General features: G+C 25.0%; 2 protein-coding genes across 5 annotated transcripts; one reads left to right on the forward strand and one right to left on the reverse strand.

Annotated features, from left to right (window-relative positions):
• Positions 1-4,602: 4,602 nt before the first annotated feature.
• On the reverse strand, positions 4,603-10,931 carry LOC112684341 (solute carrier family 25 member 46-like). Of its 4 annotated transcripts, none has more exons than XR_003148687.1 (8): positions 10,533-10,930; positions 10,330-10,433; positions 9,194-9,372; positions 9,065-9,121; positions 7,241-7,386; positions 6,016-6,637; positions 4,768-5,211; positions 4,603-4,695 (listed from the first exon to the last, which is right to left on the reverse strand). XR_003148687.1 is itself a non-coding variant. In XM_025555803.1 (7 exons), the coding sequence occupies exons 1-7, from the start codon at positions 10,687-10,689 to the stop codon at positions 5,644-5,646; spliced, it is 1,326 nt and encodes a 441-aa protein (XP_025411588.1). In that variant the 5' UTR covers positions 10,690-10,931; the 3' UTR covers positions 5,463-5,643. The 4 variants fall into 4 exon arrangements, 2 of the variants coding, with proteins under 2 accessions (XP_025411588.1, XP_025411589.1); XR_003148688.1 differs by having other exon boundaries at positions 4,605-4,695; positions 4,764-5,211; XM_025555803.1 differs by lacking the exons at positions 4,603-4,695; positions 4,768-5,211 and adding an exon at positions 5,463-5,704 and having other exon boundaries at positions 10,533-10,931.
• Positions 10,932-11,166: 235 nt separating this feature from the next.
• Positions 11,167-12,576, forward strand: LOC112684372 (dynein light chain Tctex-type 1). The gene is made up of 3 exons (XM_025555874.1): positions 11,167-11,374; positions 12,095-12,260; positions 12,373-12,576. The coding sequence occupies exons 1-3, from the start codon at positions 11,354-11,356 to the stop codon at positions 12,519-12,521; spliced, it is 336 nt and encodes a 111-aa protein (XP_025411659.1). The 5' UTR covers positions 11,167-11,353; the 3' UTR covers positions 12,522-12,576.
• The last annotated feature ends 578 nt before the right edge of the window (positions 12,577-13,154 follow it).

Genomic DNA, 13,154 nt, shown 5'->3' on the forward strand with positions numbered 1-13,154 from the left:
TGGTGAATTATTTAACTCGTTGTTTTTTAAGTCATTATAACGTAATGAAGGTTAGAAGAGTTACTCGGTATATAACTTGTCGGTTTCAAAGTCTCGTCCTAGTAGCATAATTTTATTATTATACAGATATACGGACTCTCTCTCTCTCTCTCAGGCACACACATACACTATAATGCCACAAATCGCAATAACCCTAGTAAATACACTATACTACAATGCACCACCGTTATTCTAAAAAATACACAATATATGAAGCAATTATCGGTGGTGGTTACCTCACTGATAGACACGGTCTAGCGAATATAAATCATGTGGTTTTATTATAAGTATAATTAAGACACGAAATATCGGTATTTCATTACATATATATATGTATATATATATATATATATATATATATATTATATGTTCTATATGTTTGTTATTGCGAATAAATTGATATACAAGCAATTTTATGAAAAACACACGTTTACGTGGACTAACAGAAACATTTTAATTATTTTCAGTAATATGCGAACATCGCTACCTTGGCCATAGTTATTATTAGGTTTTACTTTGTTTACAATTAAATGAATTTTTTACCGATATATTGTATCGGATACAAAATATATATTATTGTTATATACGTTTAGTAATCATTCCCACGCATTCATTTAAATTTGTTAAAAATTATTTGAAAAATTAATGTAACTTAATAATTCATACATACTTATAGAAATTTTAGAATTTAATTAGTACTGAGAAAAGAAAATCTAAATTTATACATCTAATCTAGTTTATCAATAGTCCAATTTTATTATTAATTGATTTACCATTATGTATAGATATATAGTATACTCACACAATATATTATAAATAAATATCATAAATATACGCTTGAATAATTAGTAAAATGTTTGTAATTATTTAACGTTATTAAATGACATTTATAAAAATTTATCTCACACACTACTTTTATTCGTACTCATCATTTTCATTATTCGTTTGACATTAACCAGATGTTGAAAGTAATTTTTTTTTTAGTGATAGAAAAATACCATATGGTCGAAATATAACAATTATAAAGTTTATACAAGTTACAAAACTAACACAACACAAATTATTCAAACTACCAACGGAAAATACACAAAAATAACATTTGACAATTTAATTTAAACCATAATTAGAAGTTTAATCGACTTTACCAATAATAAGATACTGACAATTAAGAACTACTAAAATTTTTAAAATATTTTTAAAAATCATCTTTAGAAACGAACAGCAAAAATTCGTAGGCGTTGATAAAAATCTTTGATGATACATAACAAGAATAACAATAAGTAATAATACTTGTAACATTATTTGTACAGTACTAAAATTTAAAATATTTTCGTAGGTCGTTGTTGATTTGTTTACTGTTATCCAAAATGAAGAGAAAATATTATTAACGTGTGTAAATACTTACTTCCTCGGTTTGTAAATTGATAAATATATAAACGAACGTGTTTTATTTCGTGCTGTATAGACTAAATATAAAAACGGGTCATAGTAAAAAATTAAAGATGCATATTAAATGTGTACATAGTTTCCTGAATTTCAGGTTCGACACCGTCGAAGGTCGTTAAGATTAACTTGTATTTTATTTTTTATCGTAATTTGTATTCTGTTGTTTAATATTATCACCAAGCCATGTACTGTACAGATTTTGTTTTTTTTTTTGTTATCGTAAATATGCAAAACAAAAAAATAACTAATTGAATATTGTTTGAAATACAGTTTCACGTTTGGGAAATCAAAGAATTTTTTCCCCTAAGACATACTTTTTAATACCAACAAAAACGTAAAAATAAACAGATAATAATTGAGTAACGTATTGTTATTATATTTTTTTAATATCAAGCCGAACAATTTCATGATCCAAGCATTATGAATAATTCACAAATTGTTCTACTTTTATTTTTTTAATTCGAGAATATTATGTGAAAAGAAAACTCAAACATCAAGATAGCACTTAAAATAATGAGGTCGGTATTATCTTAAAGTCATCAAAAATTTTAAAAATGAATACTAAACGGTATTCATCTTTCTGACTTTATTTTATTACGGTAGTATAAACTTGTTTTATTTATATTATAATATTATATATATATATAAAATATTTATATTATAATAATACTCATAAAATCTATAACTGAATACGAAAAATAATATAAATGTATTGAAATAAAACGGAACATTAGACCTGAAAACTTAATTTTCATAATTTATAAGTTATGAGTTACTAACGATTTCATGTGAATTTTGTTCGTTTAGTGTTATACAAATTTGCAGTAAGCAGAAACTTAAAATAACCTGTAATTTGTAACGCATATTAATGTTCAATAAAAATATCATCAATAGACGGAAATAACAATTTATAAGAGTTAAATTCGTCACATTTATAATTAATTAATAATTATTTGGATTAACTAGGTAAGTACTACGTGAGTTTTATCTTTTAAAAACATTTCAATTTTATCTATAAATTGTTTACAGTCCCAACATACTTTTTCTAAATAACTAAATAACTAAAATCTAACTAGATAATCACAAACATTCCACGTAATTCAGAACGTATTTGATTTCTATAATGATTTATTGTAATGCATACAAAATAATACAAAGTTTAAAAAAAAAATACAAAGAACACAAAAGTTAATCTAGAAAACTGAAGTCTCCGACACTGATAATTATATTATACTCGTAGCATATACCTACACAAAAAATACTTAATAGAATTAAGCGAAGTATAATTAGGTAAAGTACATTGACAAGCAAGTACATATTAAAAAATTAATTATACAGGTGATCTACAACCTCACAATTATTTAAAATATTTTTTCAAATGGTTTAGTACATGAACGAAATTTATCCACACTATTATAGCATATTACCTGAATATAAGATAATTTTTGAAAAATCGATTATTTATTATCATTAGCAATGCATATAATGTCTACAAGATTATATTTCACAATCCTACAAAAATTATTCATAGAACAATTTTGTTTAGAAATATTACAAAAACATACAAAAGACTGTCATGTGTAAAATAATATTAAAAAAAAATAAATTTCTATTAATTTCCTTAAATACTAGCTCCCAAAAATAAATTGAAATGGTGATCTGATTTTATATCAAAATAAAATATATGACAATAATTTTCCAATACATTGAACTCTTTACCAAACATTCTAACATTCTAGTAATTGTATTATATCTTTATTAAATTATTTAATATTTACAAATTATTTTGATCAGAAATTCAATAAAACAATCATTCTTATTTAAAAAACCATACTATTATTTAATTTTTATATAGAATAAAGAATATATGATATAGTTTTTTTTGTTATATACATTAAATTTTTGTATTTATATTATTTTAAATACAAAAATTTGATGTTTATAATAACTTAATATAAAATAAAACATTAGGTGTCTACTGCATAGTAAAAATAAAACATTAGTGCGTTAATTAAAAATGTAATGCTGATTGTATCAAATAAACATATTCATAAATTATGAAAATAGATATTTCATAGATGACTAATTGTTAATTGATAAAATAAACAATTAAATATATACTAATTAATCATTGAAAACAATAAGCCATATTATAGGCCAATAAATACTATTTCATCTTATTATTGTAATTCATTTTAAAAATCATTGCGATTATTAATAAAATGAAATTAAAATTAGTAAATGCTCTTAAATTAAAATATAAATAAGTAAACAAATAGTTTATATATACAAATAAATAAATAAATAAATAAATGCTTATATTTATGATTATTATTATTTTTGTAACCGAAACCACCTATACTTAACAAATAATAATACTCCAAGTATTTATTTAATATTTCTGTATATAAACTATTGGTATATTTATTTATACATTGATTATTAATTATTAATCGGTAATATTTTAATACTTATACCATTGTAAATGAACCTAAGCCTACATAATTTCCTTATACTTATTTAATAATACATTAAACAATTAACAACAATCAATATTTTAACCGTCCAAGTACTACAAAAAATTGAAAAACTAAACAATGTTCAAAAATTAAAAAATACAATCAATGGGAAGAGCAATGCTGTGATCAGTTTTCGATATATAGAACAAAAAAAAACATTGATTGAAAGGTGTGTTAATTTATTATATTAATGGTCAACCATAAAAATTAAAATGATACAACAGGAAAGGTTAAAACAAAATAGAGTAAATTACGATTCCTTAATAAAAATGTAAAACCAAATTTAGTAATTGTGTACAAAAGTACTGGTTAGAAGAATAATGATACACTAACAGGGACAATGAAGATATTTTCAAACCAGTAAAAACTGAATTCTGTTCCAAACCTGATTGGATTAAATAACGGTAACTAGATTAATCTGTAGTAGGTATATTAGCATAAGGTCTAAAAATGTCACCAACCTTTAGCAGGTCCCCAGAAACCAGAATGTGTGAGTGTTTATGTGGTGAGACGAGCGCGTTCACCGTCTCATCGACGCGTCGGAGATTTCCATATGTCGTCTGGGACAGGATAGCGTTGAGCGTTGCGGCGGTGTTAACGACATTTGAATAACCGACGAACGGTACGGCCACAACTGGGCAACAGCGACCGGTGGAGACGGTGGGCGGTTTGCGAACGGCTGCAACAGCGTCTGGAACGTGACAAAACGATTGCAGATAAGATTAGGACGTACATGCACGAGCAAGTGCACTTCTGGACCTACTCAAACGAGACAGGGCGACGGTGCAGCGTTAGTGGTGGAGGTCGTAATTGTTGTTATGAACATGGGAAAAACGGTCGCCCCGATACCATCATCACCGCGGTAAAAACGAACGAACCGATACAATCATCGTTTCACGGCGCACGCGAGTGAATTATAAAAGAATATAGAAGTGGAAAAATAATAATGAAAATAACAACGGAAGGAGAGAGAGGTAAAAAAACCGTAAACAATAATATTTATATCGCGTTCGAAAAGACAAGAAAAACAATAATAAACGGACGACGATTGCGCCGTGAACTGAACGTTCGCGTTTGCTGTCGTCTGTAGATGCTACAGCGTCGACAGAAGTGGTCGAGGCGGTGTGGCATTGGCATTTCACCACCTCACCTGTATAATAGTATCACCTCAGCGTTGCCTGGCGGCGCACCTGCGATACCTGTTCACCTGTAATCACGGCCAACAGATAGTGTAGTATCTACGGCGGCCATAGTTCTTATCAAGTCAGGAAAATCCTATCACAATAATCACAGTTGGTGCGCGCTCTGGTTGGTGCACACATCCGATAAAAATTAAAAGTTGCAAATAAAATTTATATTATATCTATAGACGTCATCAGGGACGTATTTAGATATTGATAGGGGGGGGGGGGGAATTTCCTCTAGACAAAATTTTACAATTACTAACAAAAATTAGAATTTTAGTAAACAATTTTAATCTTTATTGTCTTATTATAACTCTTCTTCACAAAATTACTAAAATAAGTTGTCCAGTTATTACTTAGGTATTAATAGACATTAATATCAAATAGATCATTATTTTTAATCTACAGGAACCAAAATGATATGTCAGTCCCTTGAAAATAATCCTCTTTCTGCATCAATGTATTAATGGATTTAACAGATTTTTTTGATAACTTATGGTTATTATATATTTGTAACTGTAAATAAAAAAAATACAAATATTCATCATTGATTAAATCAAAATCTATCAAATTTAATAAATTTAAAACAATTTTTCTTTGGAGAATATTTATAATACAAAGAAATATAATAACAAATTTCTATTCATAAGTTTTACGTTAAATAATATGTATATACATAATTTAATAAATGTTTTCAGAATAACAATATAGGAAACATTTAGTATGACTACAATAAGTTCTACAATATTTGTTTGATAAATAATTGAATTACTGTATACATACTAAGGCAAAAATTTATATTTTAAAGAATTTAACCCAGTAATTACATCATAAATGATGTTGATCGCATTATTGGTCGGATATCTGCCAGTTCCATTCTTGATTGTTCTGGTGTACTCATTTGATTATTAAGATTATTTTGTGTATTAACTGAAGAGGATTGAAGTTCAGTAGAATAAGAATCAACAACTTTAACAAGAGTAATTTTGACAAATTTATACAACATTCCAATTAATGCTGTTTGAAGAATCAATGCACCAAATCCTTTAAACAAACCTAACCGTCCTTCTTTTTCAACAGTAGTTACTAAACAGTCCAATGGTCCTACATAACCAGTTAATATTGGCATAACAGAAATTCCCGTATCTAAATTGTCAATTATGGTACGAGTGCCTTGCAAATAAAGACGATGCATAATTATTTCCAGAGGAAAAAGAACAGCATCACCAACTGCAGAAGCAGTTAAATCAGAAACTGCTTCTAAACGTTCATTATCGGAATATGAAGGAGAATATTCAATTGATTTGGGACACACTTTACGAATTTTATGAATTTCATACATAGTTAACATGTGTTTAACACTTTTACTAACTAATATATTTGTTATACATTTAAAAACTCCATATATAACTGTGGGTACAACTATAATCCATACTGGTAACATGCGTCCTGAAATAAAAATAAAAATCAATAATTTTAACTTAAAAGATCATACAAAAATTATTAATTTTTTTTTGAGTAATTATTGGTAAATACATCACTTATCAATATATAAATATAAAAATATTATAAAAAATGTTTAATAATTTATTATATGAATCCAAGAATAAATTAATTTCAAGAAAATTACTGATATAATAAATTAATTTGAATTTATAACAATGATTAACACAAAAATTGTTATATTTAGAAATATATTTTGAGTAAAGATAGTTAATAATGATATACTAAAACTATTAAATAACTGAAAAATAAACTTCACTGAGAATAAAATAAAATGATTATTATTTCAACAAATGCATTTTAATAATATTGAAGATCTAATTAAATTGACATTTAATTTAGTTAAATTATTTAAGAATGACAGAACAAAGTTTAACAAAAAATAAAAAAGAATAATTTAACTAAATTATCTTCCACACAAAAGATTAATTATAAAAATGAATACCTAATTTATTGATTTTATGATGGATTTTAATTTTTCAATGAAGTATGAAGACTCCATATAAGATCAATATATATTATGAATGATGGAAATTAATTTTAACTTACCTTTTTGTGGACAATTCCATTGAAGAAGTCTAATAAATCCTTCTTTAAATACATCATAAACTGCAGTTTTTTCACTAGCAATATTACTTTGAACAGTTTCAACTAAACATGCGGAATAAAATGGGGTAATTATACTCAAACTGACACTGCAAATAAATATTTCAATGTTATTAATATTTTAACATAATTTATAAGAAGAATTCAAATAAAAAAACAATATTGAAAATATTTGCTTTAATAATTCAAGTAATATACTACATAGGTATAAAATATATTTTAGAATGAAGAGGATACTAATACATCATATGTTTTCAGTGGTACATACATGCTGTATAACAATGTACATGTATATGTTACGGGTAAAGTTCAAAAATGGGTAGTTTACACAATACCCGGGTAAAGTACACCTTATTCATATGGATAGAACAATGTGTATATTATCCAGTGTGCTATAAGTTTAATTCAAAAAAAAATTTTGAAGTACCTAAACTATGTATTATTAAGTTATTATTTTATAATAAAAAATGTTAAAAAATTAAATAAATTTATTGGAACACTTTGAGGCATTTTGAGTTGCAAAATATCCCTCCAGATTTACATTTAATCGTACATTTATTTGTTAAATGATTATTATCACGCAAACATTTTTTAAAACTGACCATCGAAAAAAATCGTGCATTAGCTATTTCACAAAAGATTTTTTTGTAACCGACACTTATAAAATATTTATAAAAGTTTCATTATGATTTATTTGTTTTTATTCACGTTTCTTATTTCAGATAATATGTTATAATATATTGATTCCTTTAAATTTACCGAATTTCCATTATTTTCATTAATTTATTTATTATAATTTTCATATAATTTCTATTTTTATGACGACAAAGTTTTTTTTTAAAAAACTAAATGATCAAACATTAATAAACCGAACAAGTGAACTTGAAAACCAATAGCACTGTATGTAGCTTAAATTTATTATACAATATCAATGCACACGATTTAACATCATGTAGATACAATTTATATTTTATCGTATTTTATTAATATTATCTACAGTTCATATTTGTAGTATTTTATTTTATGAAAACACTATCCACTCAAAGATAGATAATGTAAAAATTACCCGGTTGATGTACCTACAAAATAAATGTTTTACAAATATGTTTACTTTATCCAATGGGCATGGGTAATGTTCACATTACCCGGATGATGTGTACATTACTCGATTTTCTTACTCTACCCATAACATATATATACACACAATTTTAATTCAACATTTCTTCAAATCAAATTTTGAATAATTTAAGATTGAAATTATAAACCCTTTATCAAAATGAAAGATTACAAAATAGAAACATAAAAATACATTTTAATTAATTAACTTTTTTTTTTAGAAATGCATGAAGTATTTTATCAAATTTGAGAGTAAAATTAAAAAAAAAAAAAAAATAATAACATAAAAGCATAAATTTTTAATATTTATGACTATAATACAACAATTATTTAAGGCTATTTTGCATGAAAATGTTCTTACTAAACCACAAATAAGTAACAAAAAAACATGAATGACATAAAAACATCTAAATTTATTTTCATCTGTTTATTTATTTATTTATTGCATTTTGAGACATTTATAATTTTTTTTAAAGGTCATTTATATTAATAAATACTATGATATAGCTTAGATATATTTGCACAAATATAGAGAGAATTTAAGTAATGTTATTTTTATGTACTGACTAATAAGATTTATAAATATATATATACATATTATACATCAATAACACAATTTAATTCACACTAAATTAACATAACCATAATTACCATTTTAAAATAATATGTTTTCCAAAACTTTTTGAATTATTTATAGAATCAGCATCTCTGAAAATCATTATATATATATATATATTAAATAAAAATATTAAATAATTTATCCAAATTTAAACAAATTACTTGGGTAAATCAAAAATTTCAGATAAAATTGCTTCAACAGCCATTGTCACCCCTTTGATAAGTAATACTGTTCCAAATCCTTTCCATAAAACGGAAATTCCTTGACTTTTAACTAGTCTAAATACAACTGGAATTAATGAAAATGGCACAATATGATAACGCACAGAAGCATAATGTAACTGAAAAAAAAATATATATAAATATATATTTAGTGTATAGAAATTTAATAAAAACTTATACATTTTTTTATTAAAAGTGAATAATTAAATTAAAAAAAATAAATAAATTGTTGTACTTAATGTATTACTAATGACATAACCAACAAGAATAATTAAATAAATTGGCAAGCATATTTTAATCAGCATTTAATAAATACATATTGCCCATCAGACAATATGTACCTATATACTATTGAAGAATAAGTATTTATTATCTTTTTTTATTTTATTACTTAGTAGAAAATAAAAAATGTTTGATAAACTCTTAAAAATATTTTTTATACATTCAAGTTTTTAACCACCTATTTATAGTACAGCAAATTAAGAGAAAAAAAAAAACCATGAAACAAATTTTGCTTTAAATCTAATTATATTGTTTTCATATTTTATATTTATTGATAATAAATGCCCTTAAATGGGCTTAGTACAGGAAATACAATACTTAATATGCAAATTATCAATTACATAATAAAAGTAATTATTTACAATAAGAATAAAGATTTTAACTTGAATGGACCATCATTGAAAAACTCAAAATGTTTTAATGAATTACTTGAAGTTTGCATTCTATTAATCGAAGCAAAAAGACAGTAATTTTGGTGGTACATTTTTGTGTAAAATGTTTTAGTTTCACAGATATTAACATTAGGGGCATTTAAATGTATTTGAGACAGTGATTCAGGATAATCAACCTGATAATTAAGTAGTTTCTATAACCAAAGCACATCATAATATTTTCTTATCTTATTAAAGCATATTAATCTTCAATTGAGCCTTAAGCCATCTGGGAGCCATTGCTTCCTTTGATCCTACCTGAGTCCCAGTCATGTCATAAAGTATCACAAACGTTGTTATTAATAAATTAAATATATTGTATAATTTTAAAATAAATATATAATTTATTAAAATATTAAAAACCTGGCACTGTCTTCGGAGTACAATAAATGGATAGCTGACAACGTGTTGCAATATTAAACAAGTGGGTTTAAGACATTTATTCACAGAATCATTAACAGATTTATCTGAAAAGTAAAATTAAATTGATCATTTTACTTAAATAATATTGTATTATACAACAATATGTATATAACAAGATTGTTTTTATAATATACTAAATTTACCTCTTTTTTTAGATATTTCAAGTAATGTGTTACGTTGTTGTTGTCTTATTATGTCAGTACTCAGAACATCATGTTGTGGCTCAAATGGATGTTCTGATATACTTCTTGATGGTCGGTGTCTCTGGTAATCCATATCAAAAGATTCTAAACCAGCCATGATTTACAGTAATTTTCAGAATATACAGATTATATACCACTCAATAGACTAAATTTAATAAGTAATTTAATAGTATAGTGTACTGGTTATACTTTTAACTATACTGTTAGGAAAAATTTTATTTTGAAATAATTTATTTGAAATATAACTATAAGCAAATATTTCCAATTACATTTCAACTTACAAATAGATAACTTTTTTTTGATTTCAGCTGTTTTAAAATTTGAAAATATCCCTAGCACCGAACTTAATATAATATCACATAGATTATAGAATATCCAGATAATTTATAAATTACAATTGACGGCACAGTATTTATCAATTCATTTTTTGGTAACACTTATTTCTTATCAATTTATAATTTTTTAACCATAGACAAACAGTATTATCACAGAATAGATGAAATTATTTCATCTATTCTGTGGTATTATTATAAAGTCTATGGTTTTATACCAGGTGATATGAATGTAAATTCTGATTAAAATTCAAAATATTCATTTTATTGATAAAAATATTCTACTAATTCTCTCTGACTGTTGTCTGAGTCTCGAGTTTTTTTTTTATCTTTGGTTGTAGTTGATTAATTGAAGTTTTTTTTCCTTAAAAAGTGGTAAAATTTAATTTTAATTTCAGAAAAACAAATATTAATTTAAATTCAAACAATATGGTTGATTCCAACGAAGAGGTAAATACAATATTGTTGCAATACTAAAGTAACAGTGAAATATTATTTTCAGATTTGTTATTGTAAATCATAAGTAATTTAATTTATCTCTGCAAATGTATCATCATTAACAATGCTTTTGTAAAAAAATCTGTCTTGTAGCCAGTGGGCAGGGAGGGGGAATCTGGGCCTTAGCCCATAGTGAAATTTCAGGTGAAAATATTTTAGGTTTTTCAAGTACCTTTTTTAATTTTTATACAACATAAATAATCATGATTTAAAGCCAAAAATAAAAATATTATTATCTTATGACTAATATCTAGAAAGTACTTTTATAATGAATAGCAAAAGTGATAATGAATTATGCCAAACTAGTGGTAATACGCTATTTTTAGAAAATTATGTGTTAGTAAAAAAATTAGCCCTTAGTGAAAACAAATAATATATATATATATATATATGCAACTGTTTGTACCTACTGTATTAAGTCAAGTTGTATTATATATGTGCCATCACGTGCTTTTTGTAAAACCCTAGGCAAAAGCAATACATTTCCTACACCTTAATATATCTAACTATTCTAACTTGATAAATTGTGGGCCCCCGAATTTATTTTAAGTGCAAAGCCTTTGAAAATCGCCTAAGTTGCCTGCCTGCTAACGATAGCATTATTCATAACTATGATTACAACTTCAAGTTTCAATATATTAAATATGTATTAATAAGGATTACTTATTGTAGACTCTTTTTGTTGTGGATGAAGTAAGTGATATTATCAAGGACTCAATTGAACATTCAATCGGCAGTCAATTATACCAACAAAATATGGTAAATAAATGGACAAATTCTGTAGTTGAAAACTGTCTAACAAGATTATGTAAATTGGCCAAACCTTTTAAATATATAGGTAAAACAGTATTATCTATTGTATCTGTTACATACTTTAAATTTTACCATGATTTTGCTTTTTTGACAAATTATTAATAATAAACTAAATTTGTACATGTGTTAATTAACAGTGACATGTGCCATTATGCAAAAAAATGGTGCTGGTTTTCATGCAGCCAGTTCATGTTATTGGGATAACTTAACAGATGGTAGCTGTACTGTGAGATGGGAAAATAAAACTATGTATGTTATCGTTTCAGTTTTTGGTCTTGCCATTTAATTATGAAAATAATTTTATACGAAAAACAAATAAAACTAATATTTAAATTGATAAATATTATATTATTAGTTTTTATTTTTAAATACACTTAATATGTTGAATAAGAAAATAATTTTTACATTCATGCTTTAAAACTACTAGATACAAACTTACTACAAACTTGTAAAGTAAAACATTGTATATTTATATTTATTTAATTAATGTGAAAAAATAAGTAAATATTAATAAGTATTGGAAAAATGAATTTATTAATAAAAATTATATTTATAGTCATTGAATGTAATATACTTTTTTTTGGTGTTTATTATAAATATGGTTATTATTTAGATTCTAAAAGAATATTAATTATTTATGTGTATTTTAGCAAAAGTAAAAATGTTAAATGTTTTATACTATAAATTTTCAGGTTATAATTTTTAATTGTTGAGATAAATTCAAGTTCGTCTAACTTTGTACGAGATTATAAGGAGATACTTTGATGTATCAGTTAATTATATATACACAGTATGATCATGGTTTAAGGTAACACTCAGGGCCGGCCCTTGGGTAGGTCAACTGGGACATTTGTCCTAGACCCCGCGCGAATTTTAGGGCCCCACGCTTAGGTCATGAGAGCTAGGTATATATATATAT

Source organism: Sipha flava, unplaced genomic scaffold (assembly GCF_003268045.1).
Source record: "Sipha flava isolate LNK unplaced genomic scaffold, YSA_version1 249_pilon_pilon, whole genome shotgun sequence".
Taxonomy (NCBI): domain Eukaryota; kingdom Metazoa; phylum Arthropoda; class Insecta; order Hemiptera; family Aphididae; genus Sipha; species Sipha flava.